This window comes from Halichoeres trimaculatus, unplaced genomic scaffold (assembly GCF_033239565.1).
Source record: "Halichoeres trimaculatus isolate MK-OKI-2021-1 unplaced genomic scaffold, fHalTri1.1 fHalTri1_scaffold_11, whole genome shotgun sequence".
NCBI classification, from domain to species: Eukaryota; Metazoa; Chordata; class Actinopteri; order Labriformes; family Labridae; genus Halichoeres; species Halichoeres trimaculatus.
In genome coordinates, this window is record NW_027437189.1 from 21824411 (window position 1) to 21842755 (window position 18345).

General features: G+C 41.0%; 1 protein-coding gene across 5 annotated transcripts in view; it reads left to right on the top strand.

The window, feature by feature from the left end:
• The window catches only part of scn8aa (sodium channel, voltage gated, type VIII, alpha subunit a), a 44933-nt gene that overhangs the window by 21126 nt on the left and 5462 nt on the right, over positions 1-18345 (top strand). For all 5 annotated transcript variants that reach the window (XM_074680687.1, XM_074680689.1, XM_074680684.1 and 2 more), the window contains exons 13-26: positions 937-1072; positions 1306-1544; positions 2706-2879; positions 3094-3450; positions 3597-4070; positions 4777-4894; positions 5176-5330; positions 5859-6032; positions 11627-11749; positions 16427-16711; positions 17088-17141; positions 17545-17682; positions 17773-17877; positions 17972-18242. In XM_074680687.1, the coding sequence (XP_074536788.1) occupies positions 937-1072; positions 1306-1544; positions 2706-2879; positions 3094-3450; positions 3597-4070; positions 4777-4894; positions 5176-5330; positions 5859-6032; positions 11627-11749; positions 16427-16711; positions 17088-17141; positions 17545-17682; positions 17773-17877; positions 17972-18242 (2803 nt within the window). The remainder of the gene's footprint in view (positions 1-936; positions 1073-1305; positions 1545-2705; positions 2880-3093; positions 3451-3596; positions 4071-4776; positions 4895-5175; positions 5331-5858; positions 6033-11626; positions 11750-16426; positions 16712-17087; positions 17142-17544; positions 17683-17772; positions 17878-17971; positions 18243-18345) is intronic.

Consider the following 18345-nt stretch of genomic DNA (forward strand, 5'->3'; position numbering starts at 1 on the left):
GGCGGAGGAAACAGAGGGGACCAGCACTAGATCCAAAGACATTTTTAATTCTTTCTTATTACATCGTTAATTTCCCAAATCAAACACATAAGTAACACACACCATCCTGTCAGGGCCTTAGCAGTACACGTAATATAAGGGGAAAAAAAGGAGGGCTGCTGTCCTTGTCTGTCTTTACATTTCTCTGTTTTCCAAACTCTCCCTGGTCAACACTAGTGGATTAGATGTGTCTCATTCCAGTTAGCATGGTAGATTAAAACCCCAAATTAGAACAAGCATGACGTAGATCAGTAGAACAATGGCTATGATGTCTGTAATTTCCTCTCCTTCTCTTTGACTTGGAGCATGCTCATGCATGACAACTGGACTGATCTGACCTACCTGCCTCCATATTATCTTTTACAATGCTCTTGACTTGATGGTTGCAATATAAGTTGTATGGTTTCAAAGTAGGAAGATACAGTAGCCTTAATTTGCGAGAAACATCAAAATGGCCAGATTTGGGAGACATTTTGTAAAAAATAACCTAATCATTATATTGCAATGGCAGCAAAGCCTCCATTACTGCATGACAGGATTGAAAATGCATTCATGCAAAAGCAGTTCTCCTTGCACAATATCTCACAATCCATTTATTATTTAATCTGGATGAGCTAATTACATTCAAACACAATTAGGTCAAGTAGCCCTAGACCACTGCTCCCACTTTGGCTGAGACCTGCATGCATTTACAGCATACACACATCTTCCTTGAAACCAGCATTGAGGTAGAAAACAATTAAACATGACCTACCCCTTTCCAAAAAAATTGTATCCTCAACACCTTTTTTCCTGCCAATGCTGTCGTGCACTTCCCTCCGCCGGCCACCGGTGGTGATGTGGGATGGTGTTCATGTCCTCTCCATGGGTGCTTGATTCTTCCTCTCCTCCTGACAGCCAACTACTGAGGTTGAGGTGAAGAAGAAGCTGTCGGGCTCCCTGATGGTGTCTGTGGACCAGCTCAATACCTCCTTTGGGCGGAAAGAGCGGGCCAACAGTGTCATGAGCAACATTACCAACACACTAGTGGATGGTACTGCAACTTTAACCCAGCTATTTAACCTGCTCTCATTATTCTTTAACTAGGGCTGCTATCATTGGTTGATTAGTTTGACATGAATTTCCTGCTTATCTGCTTTGCATATCCAACAGTACCAGATACATACAATGCATACAGTTTTTCTATCATTTATTACCATTGCATGCGGTAATCTCAAGCACGCCATTATGTTTGTTTTTGACGTTTGATCCGCGCTATGTCTTCAGAGCTGGAGGAGTCTCAGCGCAAGTGTCCGCCATGCTGGTATAAGTTTTCTAACACATTCCTGATCTGGGAGTGCTCCCCCCATTGGATTAAGATCAAGGAGATAGTTAACCTGATTGTCATGGACCCCTTCGTGGACTTAGCCATCACCATCTGTATCGTCCTCAACACCCTCTTCATGGCAATGGAGCACTACCCAATGACGCCGGACTTTGAAGATATGCTGTCTGTGGGTAACCTGGTAAGTGGTAATCTTTTTTTTAACACATGCTTCACCTGGTAAAAATCTCTTCTGTTTCTTTTTGCAGCTCCCAGAAAGGTGTTATTTTTGGTACCATAATTGGCAGCTCTTTCATGGCCGATGCAGAGTTGAAAGGGAAAGAAAATCACTCTCTATTCTCCCCTGCTGCGTCCTTGTTTCTATGCCTTTCTCATTTCTTCAGATGCTCACACACACATGTTCCCTGTCTTCTCCTTTCTCTCCCGTTCTCTCTTTCTTCCTCGAGTGGATCTGCAGTTTGTTTCAGTGGGACCAGCCAGTCTCTCTACTGGTTGGCTGACTGGTGGGAGGTCTGCATTAATATTTCATTGAGCCTGATCGATGAGCTGCTCTAAAATGGTGCTTGAATCATGACTTGGTTAACACAACCTGGCCATTTTTACTATAAGCTGCTTGAATAAAACAGAGCAAATCTACACCCAGGTGGCATGAACATTGATTTACTTCCTAGTGACACATTTAAAAACAACTGGTATTACAGCCTTCTTGGTGAAAGAGTGACTTGATTAGGTCTTGGTAGAAACTGAATGCTTTCAGTTTCAATTAAAGCAGCTCAGAAAAGTGTTATTTCAACTTCTGCTTTGGAATAAATTTAGAAGAAGGCCAATCAGTTGTACAGGTAGAAATTTCTAGGTCACCTTGATGCCAAATGAGTCATTGTCTCACTCAGATATTCACACAGTTGCTCTCTATCTCACACACACACACACACACACACACAGATGAGCCTTGCTGGGACTTAGATATGTGAATTTTGGTTTATTTATGATAGAGGATAACCCTGAGTAATTTATCAGAGCTGCCACGAGACCCCCAAAGTGTCAACAAATCCCCTCTGAATACAGAACAGCTGACACATAAATAAGCTAATATTAGCTACGTGTGCTGCCTATATAGAGGAATTGTTAAGGAATGCTGTCAACCCAGAGCAGAAATGTATCACTACTGTAAAGTAATCACAGATTATGCAGGTTATAATTAAAACTATATGCTAAAATCATAAATAGTTCCAAACATAGAGCACATATTTTCCAACAGTCAGGACTTCCTTTTTTTTTACTTCCTGCAAGATAGTCACATCTAAATCACTGTGTTAAATATTTCCTGTTCTTTACCTGCCAGGTGTTCACTGGGATCTTTGCTGGAGAGATGCTGTTTAAGCTGGTGGCTATGGATCCGTACTACTACTTCCAAGAGGCCTGGAACTGTTTTGACGGTTTCATTGTGACGCTGAGTTTGGTCGAGTTGGCTTTGGCTGATGTCGAAGGCCTGTCCGTGCTGCGATCATTCCGATTGGTAAATGGTCATTTTGGCCCCTCCCTTTTAGAAATCAAATGACAGCATAATGGGTATGCAACTTAGCATTTAGATTGAGCACATTTTAATATCATTTCGTCATCTGTACGTGCTTGCTGAGAAAACGCCTGAGTTTTGATTATGTTTATACTCTGAGCTCAAATTGAGTAACTAAATCTTTCCTCATGACCCTTCCTCCCCTACTCCCTTTCAGCTGAGAGTCTTCAAGCTAGCCAAGTCATGGCCTACACTCAACATGCTGATCAAGATTATTGGTAACTCTGTGGGAGCCTTGGGGAATCTGACCCTGGTGTTGGCCATCATCGTCTTCATCTTTGCTGTGGTCGGAATGCAGTTGTTCGGCAAGAGCTACAAAGATTGTGTGTGCAAGATCGCCCAGGACTGTGAGCTGCCCCGCTGGCACATGAACGACTTCTTCCACTCCTTCCTGATCGTTTTCCGGGTGCTGTGCGGTGAATGGATTGAGACCATGTGGGACTGTATGGAGGTGGCAGGTCAGGGCATGTGCCTCATCGTCTTCATGATGGTCATGGTCATCGGTAACCTTGTGGTGAGTGTCTAGACTGGGAGGGTGATGCTGGGCCATGAAGGGTACACTGTAGGCTCTCTATACCATTCCCAAAGAACAAAGATGTTGCTAAATGAAAAGATTAGCACCCAGCATGTACTAACTCACTTATTGTTCTGCTATCCCAGGTCTTGAACCTGTTCCTTGCCTTGCTGCTGAGCTCATTTAGTGCTGACAACTTGGCCGCTACAGACGATGATGGTGAACCCAACAACCTGCAGATATCTGTCATGCGTATCAAAAAAGGAATAGCCTGGATTAAAGCAAAGATGCGAATAGTGGTTGCCAGTCTGCTGAGGAAACCACCGGTAGAGGATGAGCAGAAGCCTTTGGACGACATGTATGACAAGAAGCTGAACTGCATTGCTAACCACACCGGGGTAGACATCAACCGAGACCTGGACTATGCCAAGAATGGTAACGGCACAACCAGTGGCATTGGCAGCAGCGTGGGAAAGTATATGATCGACGAGGACCATATGTCATTCATCCACAACCCGAACCTGACCGTCTGCGTGCCCATCGCTGTGGGAGAGTCTGACTTTGAGAACCTGAACACAGAAGACTTCAGCAGCGAGTCGGATAACGAGAACAGCAAAGAGGTCTGTTATTGTGTCTTACCCACTTCAAACAGTTCATAATCAGACAGTAAACGACTAAAGTGAATTTAGCATCAGAAACATTAGGAACATTCAAACACTTTTCCACAACATTGAAGGTTTTCATACTGCACGTGCTGTTGATGCTGTTTTTTGTTTACAGTGCTTAGCTACTCTACACAGTACAATTCCTCGCTCAGAAAAGCAAAGTCATGGGTGTGGCTGACCACTCTTCTCTGTCAAGACACTTTCACAACCCTATTTTTCAATGGAAGTCATCTAGAGTGGCTAAGTGAAGCAGAGGATGTGGATGAAATGGATATCTGCTGCTGTATGTCATTGGACAAAATCCATTTAAGAGACTTTTAGAAGAGATGAGCTGCAATTTGATATCCCATTTAAGTGTCCATGTGAATGATGTATAACTTCAGGGTTGTTAGCTTGTCCATTTCAAAACGAGAGGAAAACTGGTGTGAGCAAATATCTCTTGAGGGTTTTTCCTCTAAAAAAGCGTTTAGTGGATGTAGTCTGGAGATAATAAGAAAATTCAACTTCCTGAGTAGACTTTGTAAGATGTGCTTTTTCCATGGTTTGTGCTACTTATCTTTACAACTACGAAAAAAAAAAAAAATGTGTAACCCTTGTCAGCATATGTGCTCAGGTTTCTGTTTTTGTTAGCTTGTGTGCTCACACATCTGCGTCTCTACAGCTGGACGACACCAGTTCATCAGAGGGCAGCACCATAGACATAAAGCCAGATGTGGAGGAGGTGGTGGTGGTGGAGACCGTAGAGGAATACATGGAACCAGAGGCGTGCTGGACAGATGGTGAGGCCACTGATCCCACTGCACCCATTACCTCCACCCCACAGCCCAGAGACTCCCGTGGGCTGAATGGAAATGATAGTGTGGTGGGGGGAAGGACAGTTTCATTAAGAGGACTCACTCACACGTGGAGGCTCTATTTATCAGTCTGTCTGTCAGTCTGTCTCTGAACCTATCCATGCATAACACCTGCACATGTGCTGTGATACAAACCCTTTCCCTTCCATCCACTGTGATCCTAAATGAATATCACATCTAAATTATCTTCTCCCGTTTCTTCTCAGCGTGTGTGGCAAAGTATAAGTGCTGCGATGTTGACATCACTATTGGCTGGGGGAAGAGCTGGTGGTTCCTGAGAAAAACTTGCTACCTGATTGTGGAGCACAACTGGTTTGAGACCCTCATCATCTTCATGATCCTGCTCAGTAGTGGTGCCCTGGTAAGGAGAGTTCAATCAAAAATAAATTACACCCAAAAAAACAAACCAAGAAATCTTATCATAAGTAAATGAAGGACATTTCCTTACTTGAGAAAATGGAATCGGGAAAAAAAGTAAAAAATGATAGCTTACTTCACAGTGATTGGTGCATGATGGTAAAACAGATTGATCAGTGGTGCAGTCACTTTGGTTTCTTGGTGTGGGTGTTGGTTAGGGGAGGAGTCAGGAGGATGTGATTAATGGACTGTACCATCTATCAAAAACTGGATCTATTTTAGGGGATGGACTGCAGACTTCTCCTGAGCATGTAAGAAAAAAAAGGGCTGCTGCAAATCTACATTAGCTGTGGAGATATCTAAAATACTTCACAACACATTTATTCAATTATTGTAAATCACCGTGAGTGACTGTCTATGAACAGGCTGTAGTGCTGTACACAGTTTCATTAGTAGAATCACAAATCAAGAGAGGGAATGTCCTCTCCTCAGTCATCTTTGTGGCTGATGTTGGTTTCTTGTTTTTCCTCAGGCCTTTGAGGATGTGTACATCGAGCAGAGAAAGACCGTCCGGACCATTTTGGAGTATGCTGACAGGGTTTTCACCTACATCTTCATCCTGGAGATGTTGCTAAAATGGGTTGCTTATGGTTTTGTGAAGTATTTCACCAATGCCTGGTGTTGGCTGGACTTCTTCATTGTGGATGTAAGTCTGGCTCTTGTTTCATTTCTCTTTTAATCTTAGACTCGAGCATATGAGCAATTACTCAGACCTGAACCACACCCATCCAACAGAAACACGTCGGTGCAACGACACATGCAGACTGTTGGACTGCAGAGCCAATGCTGAATTCTCTGCTTTGATAAATATCGATAAAGTTAAGTGTTTACTTTAGAAGATAGTTAAGCGCTGGGGTCTTTCATGTTTCTCAAACTGAGGACCCCCTTGTTGAAGACCACTGGTTCAGAGCCACGTCAATGCATAGTTTAAATTACAGGAGATGATGTATTGTTGCTCCTGTTGTCTGTTGGGTGTGGTTACGTTTCAAAGGTCAGGTTATCAGTTTAATTCCTGCTTCATGGTATGCATTGGGTGAGCTGGCATGTTGTTTATATTAAAAAGATGATTTATTATTTGCTGTAATGTTATAAGGACGATGCTTTGAAGGACTGTGCTGAAGTCTGTCCTTTTGAAGTAAACTCATGCTGCGGTCACCTTTACATCTCCATCCAGCAACAGTCCCAGTTTTTACTGTATCACTCTGAGATGCTTGAATATGCAGAAAAATATCTGCTTGTGAATTCACTTTTCCAGGAAGCCACAAGCTTTTTACCTAATGTCTTACAACTGTAGCAGAACTCTGCAAATTCCCAGTTTTATTAACCAAAACAGAAAAAAATGCAGACATCCTGTTTTTATGGAAAATGCACAAACAATCACCAAGTTACTCATTGATAACAAGCATATTCAAGTTACGCTCAGAGCAATGAGATGTGTAAATGATGTGTCTCTGTTAAGTTGTCTCTGCCTGTGTCTCTGACCCGTAAGATGTTTGATATGTGCCTTTGTCCTTTCTCTCTGTGTTCTACTCTGCCCCTTTTGTCGGTCAAGTTTGAAGGACTGAAATAGAGGAAATTCCGAAATCTTTTCTTAATGATTAAACATTTAGTTTTGTATGTTTGTGGGAAACTGTAACATGAGGTTGAACAGTCACCTACATGTTTTTGAGTGATTAGATATCTATTCTGGCCAAATCAATATAAACAGAAAACAACAGGAATCATTTTCAGTGCTAAAACATCAAAGAAGCATTTACACAAATGCTTAATAGAACTGATTAAGAATTTCTCTTATTTCTGACTTTCTCCTTGAACTAACCACCTCTTACAGTGTCCAACACCTCAGCCAATACCTGTGAATGGACTCCTATCAATGGTTAGAGGTTGCTATGTTGATTCACCATACACACCTGTATCCCTGATCCCATACAGAAAAAACACAGTTATAATATACCATAAACAATGTACACATAGTTTCATGTATGTAGTTTTCTACATACCTGTGTTTTACGTAAATACAACAGAGTAATTAAAGTCCAACCTAAATTCCAAAAAGTTGGGATGCTGCATATAATGTTGATAAAATCAGGTTTCATTTGATTTGCAAATCATTGGAACTCCTTTGTTTGTCTGAAAATAGTGCATCAACAACAAATGGTCAAATTAAATGATGATCATTTGCATTAATTTAGGAAAAAACACGATGTAATGCCAGCAACAGATTTCGAAAAAGCTGGTACTGGGAAAATAAAATGCAGAGAAAGTTTTGAAATGCATTAAAAAAAATGCACGAAGGGACTTATAATAGACTGCATGAGAAACTGGTTTCAGTTCCACAGGGACAAATCTGGAAAGGTCTTTTTCTATAGTACACAATATTACAAAGAGATTTAGAATTTCTAGAGATATCTCTTCCACAATCTTGACTTGTAATATTATTTATTATACCTTTATTTAACCAGATATAAACCCATTGAGATCAGGATCTCATTTACAAAGGTGACCTGGCCAAGAGGTCAGCAGCACACTTCATAATTATGCAAGTTAATGTTAAAATTTAAGGCAATAAATAGCAAATCACAGCAATAAATAAGGCAGGGCACTGACTAAATAAGTTGAAGGAGAACAGTAAGAATTTAAATATATAACAAAGATGTTGCTCATAGGATTAAAAAAAAACTTCATAGTGAAAGTGCTGTAGTTTAAAGAACAACAGATTAAAAACACAAGCATTGCTCATATGATTCTCGCTGCCTTGTAAGTAAAATAGAATGAATAGTTGTAAGTGATACCAGTTCTGACATTTTCAGTTCAGTCTGTATAGTATTCCAGGCTGTGGGAGCTGCATAGTTAAAAGCCTGTTTCCCCAGTGAAAGTAAGGAGTTATGGATGCTACATTCTCTGTTAAAAGAAAAGGGGGATCAACAGGCCCAGCAACCCTGATGATATGAGGATGCTGAAGAGCCCACTGCACTGGCAGCTTACACATCTGGGAAGACACCATTTGTACTGACCAATATGACCTTGCATATTTCAGCAAAACAATGTCAAAAAAAACATTCTTTATCAGCAACAACAGTAGAGCTCTGTTGTGGAAGAGACGAGCTGCTAAATTTGCCTGTTACAGTCTCCACTTGTAAACTGAAATTCCTCATGAAAAAGGCATTTTCCACACTGAACATCTCATACACTGTCTTTAAAATTTTTAATCAAACATACAATTGAAATATTTTTGCAAACCATCAGATTCTGTTCGTATTGACATTTGACGCTTTATTTTACTGTGTCTCAACTTCTTGGAAATCTGGTTGTAGAAATGACATATATACATTTTCTTAAAGCTTCAGAAAACAGACATTTGAACCACACATGTAAAGCCCACACATATGAAACACACAGTGCTCTGAGACTTAATAAATGCATACTAATTCTGAAGGTTACCATGATAGATTCCCTTCCTGTAGGTGTGTTGTCAAGCCCAACACTTGGGACTGTGGAGGACATCACGTTTCCCAAGTTGTTACAAATGTTACAGAAAGTAACATCCCTCCTCCCTCCCTTCCCCCACCCCCCCTTTCATTCCCTCTTGAAAGTGTAACCTCAGGAATGTGGTGATATTGTGCTGGGATATAATGATGGTGGGTGACAGGCGGCTGACGGTAAGTTTGGTCTTCACTAGTGCTCCCCCTCCCCTCAAAAATCGATGTTTGATGGGTCTAGGTTGTGTGTTGTGCCTCTGCCGTACTGTGTTGTGGGGTGAAACAACGGACTCAGAGGGGGCACCATCATTAGACCGGCATGTATTTTGTTATTCCTCATTTCCCTTGTGTTACCGTCTTATTCTGTTATTCATTTGATTTTTGTCTTTCTGATATTCATCATAAGGATGTTTTTTGTTTGTTTAGTAATGGCACAGAGCAGAAAATCAAACAATAGAGAGCTGGTGTTTTGTTTATCCAGTTGAGACAGTACCTGCACTGGAGAACTCAACCTTTTACTACGCAAAGTAAATAAGTATATCTGAAAAATTTTGTTATGGATGAACATCCTTTAAAACAGTTATAATCAAAAAGGCACAGTAGGGAAGAAAAGCAGGAAGTAAGGTTTTAAGTGAGATGATAAAGGTGTCACTCCATTCATCTTTATTTTTCACTCAGATTATCATCATTGTTTTGTTGTTTTTCCCTTTGCTTTTATTTTGCATTATTTCTGTTTGATCTGTGCTGTCGTCATCATGGGATCACAGCCCCAGATGTCATTGGCCTTGCCTTGCAGAGCTCTGTGAGAAGGACGTTGAAGCACTGAGGTCACTACCACACAGTTGGCCCAGCAGGGGGTCAGAGGACGCCCCCAAAAGGGGCTCTCCAAGGGGTCAGGCTGAAGGTGACAATTACCCAAAACACTGTAGTTTAGATCCAGGCAAAATCTTTATTTTACTGCCTTCCCCTCCAAACAGCCCAGGGTCTGGGTATTTGTTTGAATAATGAACAACGAACAAGGACTTTGTCCCAAAGTGGGTACAGAGTCTGCATAAAGACCTGGAACAGGTCATCCTTGACCTGATCTTTAATTTACAGCTTGAATTTATGCCACAGTGTTGATAATTTTTCTTTGATTTTATGCATTTAACCCTTTACTGATTAAAGAGATGGTCTCTTGTTATCTAAATTGCTAATGTCTCTGGTCAAAATGAAGATTTTGCCTAAAGTAAACCTCCCTCCGTGACTTTGGTAAGCTTTAGATGTTGTGAACTTCTTGCGGTGAGTTTGACTGGTTCATGTCAGTGGCTGGTTGGAGGTGCTTTCACGTGTTCAATTTTGACATTTTCCCTTATTTTTAAGGAACTGGTTCTTTTCCTTTTACAGTTCTTCAGCTTCCTGGTCAGGGGAATTGTGTTTTTAAAAATGTTTTCACGACTAAACTGATTCTGGACCTGACTTGAATACAGCCCCCCTCCACCTTCTGCATGTTTCATTTGGAGAATCTGACACAGAGCCACGAAAACCTTTTTTTTTACAAAACTTCCCTGTGCTGTTGATTATCTGGGGTGAATTAATTAAGGCAAAGTTGTTCTCCTACATGTTCTTAAAGAGAGGACATAAGTGCAGCTTGCTGACCATTGTCCATTTCTGCTTTTGTTTGCTTGAACATGCAAGTTAACCTTGCACTACGGTTGAAATACAAATCATAATTCACAGCACTCTCCCCTTTTTGAAATTGATTTTATTATGAATCTGAGCTTTTCAAAAACGCTCACAATGTTATACATATTGATATATTATATACATTTAATTTCGTTTTTTAAATATTTACAAATGTAAAGCATTCTTTTGCTGCTGCATTGCCTTGTTGGTGGCTGTTGGACTTAAGGACTTGCACCAGTTTCTTGAAGGTTGTGTGCTGTTAAAGTTAACCGTTACCTGTGTGTAACTCGACTGTACTCTGTTAATTTTTGTCCTTTCAGTGCCATCCAGTGCTAATAACTATATCCAGTCTGCCCTTATCCTCCTCCATCCTTGTTTCATGTGTGTGGTTCATGTGACTGTGGCTCTCCTCTTTGAGTCTAAATGCTGTTTTATTTGATGTCTGAGAAAGGAAAAAGCAAAATGACACACATGTACATGTTTACTTGTATTCTTTCTCTTAGGTTCCGTTAGTTTGTCTGTCTTAAATTATATGGGATTTTATGCCTCAGCCCAAGAACGACATGGAGAGACAGTGTTAGAGGGGCAAGGGTAAGGCTCTCAAGTCTGTTGGGTTTTTATCAGCTTCAACAGGGTGACCTCTCTCCTTCCCTCCCACCCCAACTCCTCCTTCTCTGCTCTGCCCAGTCCCTTTGCTTGTGTCTTTACTAAATCATGTAGCACTCTTTTCTGCCTAATTTACTCTCTAAATGAGTCTTATGTCAATATCTCCTCTCTTTCTCTCTCAACCACAAATTTCTTTGCAGGTACAAAGGACTTTTCACATCTCGTCAACTTCCCCAAAATAACAGCCAAACAATCCCTCTGGCTTACTGCTTCTTAGAATACTACGCACATAAATCCTATACTAAACACTGACCTTCTCTCTCAGTGTATATGCATGTATAAATGCAATATTATACATGCATATACATGCAAAGATTTATGTGTGTATGTCAAGAAACTCTCCGCCTATGCCAGGGCCGTCTCTCTTCCCTAGTGAATATTCTCACTTCTAACAGTTTGGAACCTCTTTTGCTTCTCTGTTTTTGTGTAGGTGTCTATAGTCAGCCTTGTAGCTAATGCGCTGGGCTACTCCGATCTAGGGCCCATTAAATCACTCAGGACACTAAGGGCCTTGAGACCCCTCAGAGCCTTGTCACGTTTTGAAGGGATGAGGGTAAGATCCAAAGCTAAGCAGCTGATCCTTCCGCATGCCCATTCAACAGTTTAAAGCATGCTAGAACTGATCTAAAAGACAAACTAAGAGGACAAAAATACTCCAAGATATTGGGGGATTGTTTTTAAAACAAGGAATGAAAGCCAAGAAATCACTGTTCATGCGCAATCCTCTACCATGCCTTTGTTAGAGCCAAAGAAGTCATGATGCAGCTGTGAGACTGAGAAAAGTAACAGTAACATTGCATTACCTGTAGATTCACATGCATTTCAATTGAAAATGTCACAAAAAATGTTTAAAAAAATGATGAATTGGTTTCCTTCCACACCAAACTCTACAGAAAGAGCAACAATTTTTTTCCACAAAGCTGCCTCATCACATAAGTGACAAATACAAATTCTGGTTACATCATCATACTTTGTTTTTCTAGATTGGCCAAAGTGAATGCGAAATTGGTCAAAGCTAACCAAACTTACATGCCATCTCATAGAGCATTCAAATCAACGATAAGCCCTTCATTTGGCCTGGTTCTCAACCACTGCTTTTAAAGAAGACCCCTCCCCTCCCCTACCATGACCTCCCCCTCTCTCCTGCCCAGCTCACCCCATCCCTTAATGCATTTGACATCGAGAACAACCAGTAGAAACCAAAAAGCTGCTGGACAACCTCTGTCCAACCAGTCACAAAAACTGTGCATGCAGTGCAGCTGTTAAGCAACCACTCAGGTATCTGAGTCTGAAGGTTTACAGAGCAGAAATCACCTCCTGCTGTGTTGCTTCTGGTTGCTTCAGCTGCATTTTCCTTAATGTACAAAGACGTGATCCGTAGACTGCGTGACTGACGCAAGCGATAGGTTGCACCTGGTTGTTGTCACTTGTAGTCCCTTCTGTTTCTTTGTCTATCCTTCTCTCTTGATCTCATTCTCCTTTACTACTCACTCCTCTTGGTCTGGTTGCCTTGTCTTGTAGTTTGAGCTTCTCCTCTTCACCTCAGACCCTCCCCACCTTCCCCTAAGCCCCACATGTGCAGCACTGCACAGCACGCACCCCACCCCCTTTGTCTCTCCACTAATCACTCCACCCTGGCCCTGGTTCGGCTGGGCCGGACTCTTGGAGGGTCAACATACGCTCTCCTGCTTGTCCAGGATCTTTCTGCATCAGGGACTGAGACAGAAACCACACACTCACAGTGCTGTGGCTTTGGGAGGAAAATATTTGTTTAGCTTCTGCCAGTGTCACCACTTTGAGTCATACAACCTGACCGACTGATCTGCTAACAGTCCGCTCTGGTGGCAGGTTACTACTGTAAATATTTCTTCACATTGTCCATATTAATAATTCCCATGGCCATTCGAGTGCCATCTCTTGGGAATCCAGGCAGAAGCTTAGCAAATATGCTGGCTGCCATTTCACACAAGGCATTACTGCTGTCACGTCATGGCAACACATACTCTAGTGCACACAGCAGGCCATGGCTTCCTGTTGCCTTCTGTTCCCACAGGAAGTGAAACTAGGTGGCAACATTGGGCCCACGCAGACTAGAGCTCTAAGTTCTGGATCTGGGTGGGTCGTGGCTCATGGCCCATAGATTGACTGGCTCTGTCCTGTAGGGGCAACACTCTTAACCCTAGACAGATAATGTACCACCCCTATTAAGTATGTCTCAAAAATGACAGACCAGTCAGTGCAATCACCTATTGGGTGGACCGATTGTGTATAAAGCATGACGTCTCATTCATACGATATATCCAGAGTCTAAAATGTGATGCCTTTGCGCATAAGCAGGCATTTATTCTTTTAGGCCCTGGATAATGTCATCATTGAGGGTTAATTGTAAACACAGGGGCAAGTAGACCTGTTGGTAAGATAATGTCATTTTTGGGGTTAAATATCATAGCCAATAGACCTCAATACAGTGTATATATCAATACCCTGATGGATGACTTCATTCACTGGGATTATGCAGTAAGACTGGTGAGGGTGGGTGAGAAATGGAAAACAGAGGAATTGGATCCTGCTGTATTGATTTATTATTGAAGTGTCTGTGTTCATCAATAGAGGGGGTATCTTTGTTAAAACTGTAAACAGAAAATACAAGGTCAAAACAATAAATAAATAAATACATAGGGATGAACGTGAATGGAGAGACGCCACTGATTGAAAGAGATTGTGGAGAGTTAAACAACGAGAAGTTGCTGCTTGAATGTTGACAGCAAACGCATCACAGAAGCGAACAACAAACATAAGTAGTGTAGCTTCTATTGGACACATTGCACTGCTAAACATGCAATGATTAAGGACTGCTCTGATTTTTTTAAATGCAACACTGCTTTGTAATCTCGGTCCTTACTCACATTTTATCCTGATGACAACATCACCATTTATCTACCCCTTTTGTTAAACCACAGGTTATGACATTTTAATGATCCATCTCTAATAACAAAGGTCCTTATGGTGCGGTTAGATATCACTGTGAACCCCAATCAGTAAGAGTAGACCAAAATACAGTGGTGGCAAAAATTGTTAGAACACCTGACCAATCTGAAAGTTTGGACTTACATTATTGGCCTTTAAGACGTGATCATGAAACATGCAGATGTTTGTTCTTGGTAAAACAAATATCAGATGAAGTGAGTTCTGCTTTTTTTAAATTTACTTTTAGCTTCAGTATTTGATATGTCTGCCTTTTTGCAGCACTTACAGCAGCACATGTTTCTGACATAGAGGCATTATATTTCCTGAGAACTTCACCACTGATGTTGTCCCATGCCTTCTCCAACTCAAGCTAAAGGATTTCTTTTAAATGCACAACACATCTGTCCAGTTTGTTTTCCTACTTACCCAAATTTGCTGGACAGGGTTGAAGTCTAGACTTGAGGGAAATAGTCCACCATTTTCATTGTTGCTTTTTATAAGAGAAAATGACCTAAATCTCCTTATTATGGCTCTATTCTATGGTATAAAGAGCAAAATGATGATTTTGTAGATTCATTTATGGTTATTTCCTTGGCCAATTTAACAAAACTAAAAGCCTCTCAAATATCCCAAGTGTTCTTTTGGCCACCACTGTATTTTCTAGACCAATGTTGTTTTAGCTGTGAATATTTGTCACACGCTCATACATACAGATGTTAGAAAGATGATTGAAGTGCTTCAACCACTACTTCTATGCTATCTCTCCATCCACACATCCCTCTATTTGTTTATTTATTGATTTGAGCGGTTCTTGAGATTGCACAATGCCATGTAACACGCATGTACTGTAACTGCCGATGCACATTATGCATTTTTAAAGCCATTTTCCCTCTTTCTGAGAATGCTTTCCACACAGCATGGCCTAACTTTTTAAAATAATGAATCCAAGAAAGCGATGTAATTGTATCTCAGATCAAACAAAGAGTTATCCTCTCAGCGAGTGCAACAGCAACACTTTGGTGGAGAAACTCTGGTTTTCACACCACATTACAATTAAGTTAATTTCAAAAAAGCTTCTTTAAGTCTTTTATAATTGGCATCATTACATTTCAGATTGTATGGTCTAAAATATTGTGAGCCTGTGCTGGTCGTGCACACGCTGAGAGAATCCTGCTCCACAGCTCCTCCCTGTCTGTTTGTCATGAGGAGGGAATATGGCTCCACAAAACCAGTCTGCCAAAGACATGCATGCTCAGCTGTCTGCCTGAGAGCTGCTGGTCGGCCTGCATAACACTGGTAGTGAGCGGATCACTACGTGCTGAGCTTATGATGGCTATTTGAAATCTGCAGGATATCCGATTGGATTGCTAGACAGGCCTAGATTTTTGGTTGGTGGTGGGGGTGTTAGTATACTATGTTAGACTTATTACTGTCTTTATTTTGAATTAGTCATGGAGTGAGATTAAGAATATTAACTGACTGTAGTTGGGGTGGTTAGGGTGGGCACTTCATAGTGGTATGGCAAACACTTTTCTGAAGTATTTAATTTATCATTTTCAAAATATTTACTAAATATCCAGTAAAAATTGCAGTTACATTTTACAACCACTGAAAAGATAAGTGTGTGCATAAACCTAAGTGCTGGGGTGTGAGTGAATATTTGTGCCTGTACCTGTAAAAATTATTAGGAAGATAAAACAAAATATGCAGTCACTTCAACAACTCAGTAAATGAAATAAAGTTGTAGTTTTTGTCACATAAGGCTTATGCAAGCCCTCAGATTACTAAACTGTAATGTTTTCAGTGTGAATATGTCATCTATACATCAGTACATCATATGGATGTTATTATCACTTTGTAGCTGTATTTGCCCTCAATAGGTGTTAGGGTTTGTATGCATGAGTAAGTTTTGGCTTATATTTGTGTGCAGGCACTTGAGCAGCTGTAGCCGTGTGCTTCAGAGATCAAAGAGCATCTCAGAGTCACATCAGCACTGCTCTAATTAGACTGACACAGCTCTCCTTACCATTAATACACTTCAGCATGTACATCACAGCAGTGAGCGGCGCTTATTTTCCGCTGCAATAACTCATAATAGGATCAAACTGCTCTTAACACCACCTGTAACAAGGGGCCGGATAGCTTTATCAAGTACTAAGTGCAAAGCCATAACAGTATGCAGTGTCTTCTTAGGGGGTGAATGATTTGTGTCTGTTTCCTGGTTCTTACTCTATCATATCCTGTCTCCCTTGGTCTGGTTTAGGTGGTAGTCAACGCCTTGGTGGGTGCCATCCCTTCCATTATGAATGTGTTGCTGGTTTGCCTCATCTTTTGGCTGATTTTCAGTATCATGGGTGTAAACTTGTTTGCGGGCAAGTACTACTACTGTTTCAATGAGACCTCAGAGGAATACTTCCCTGTGGACGTGGTGAACAACAAGACCCAGTGCGAGGCCCTCATGATGCAAAACTTCACTGAGGTCAGGTGGAAGAACGTCAAGATCAACTTTGACAATGTGGGCGCCGGCTACCTGGCCCTCCTGCAAGTGGTGAGAGTGTCACTCCTCATCTTCTCTCTGACTCCATTTGCGTCTCAATAACTTGCTTTGTTTTCCCATTTCCCTGTACACTTTTCATTTCTTATACCTCTGTGGCTCACCTGAGGGTCTGTTGTTCCTTTAAACTTATTTACTTTCACAGTACTCTGAAGCTGTCTCTTGTTCATATCCATGTGTATATTTGTTGTGTCTCCATTCACTTTTCTTCATCCACGTGTTTCTTTCCATGCACAAGCTGTACCACAGGATATGCATCAGTTTCGGTTTGAGTTTGAGTTTCTTTTGATTTCAACCAAATATATATCTGGTATGTTATTCTTTTTTTTATATCAACAAATGTATTGAGCCATGTATCTCTTTTTGAAAGGCAACATTCAAAGGCTGGATGGACATTATGTATGCAGCTGTGGATTCCAGAGAGGTAAAGTCATTACGTCTTCAGTGTTTATTGTAGTGCTGATTTATCTCTCTGTGTTTTAAAATTGTGTGAAAAAGTGTTGAATGAATTTTTTTTTATTGAAGTCCATAGCCAACAGCCAGTTAAACTAGTATAGCTAAAAGATTGCACATCAGACTTAAAGGATTCATAAAATCCCATAGTGCTGAACAAGATATAGACTGAAATCAAATTTTGAGTGCTAAGAGAAAAAGATATTTCCCTGCTGCGCGTCTTTGTGCCGGGCTAGTTTAGCAGGCTTGCAGGCTTGAGCGTCATAATTGCAGATTTCTTAGTCCTTTTCTTGGCAGCTTATGTCCTGGAATCTATCATTTGTTCCTGATTCATGATTTCAAACACTTACCCTGACATTGTTCCCAACTTAAAGGTGGAAGACCAGCCTGACTATGAAGTCAACATCTACATGTACATCTACTTTGTTGTCTTCATTATATTTGGCTCCTTCTTCACCCTCAACCTCTTCATTGGTGTGATCATCGACAACTTCAACCAGCAGAAGAAAAAGATAAGACCTCTCATCTACTCTATTACTTATGGGGATTCATTTTTAAATTCCCCGATATGATTATAACCAATTCTTTATTTATGCCTTTACTTTGGAGGTCAGGATATCTTCATGACAGAGGAACAGAAAAAGTACTACAATGCCATGAAAAAACTGGGTTCCAAAAAGCCACAAAAGCCCATTCCCAGACCACAGGTAGTACCATTTCTAAGTCGCGACCACACTTTTAAATTTAAATGCCTTTGATTGAACAATCAGTAAATCTTTTGTCTTCTTCTTCCTTTTATAGAATAAAGTCCAGGGCATGGTGTTTGACTTTGTGACGCAGCAGGTCTTTGACATCTCCATCATGATACTCATCTGCCTCAACATGGTCACTATGATGGTGGAAACAGACGATCAGTCAGATGAAACAGAGAACGTCCTCTACTGGGTCAACTTCATCTTTATTGTAGTCTTCACCACTGAGTTCTTGCTGAAGCTCTTTGCCCTTCGCCACTATTACTTCACCAATGGTTGGAATATCTTTGATGTGGTTGTGGTCATCTTGTCTATTGTTGGTGAGTGAGGGAGGTTGAAGACACACAGCAACCAGAGCAGACGATCACTCTTCACCACTGTTATTAGTTTGTTATTTCTCATTTCTTTTTTCTCTCCTCCTTC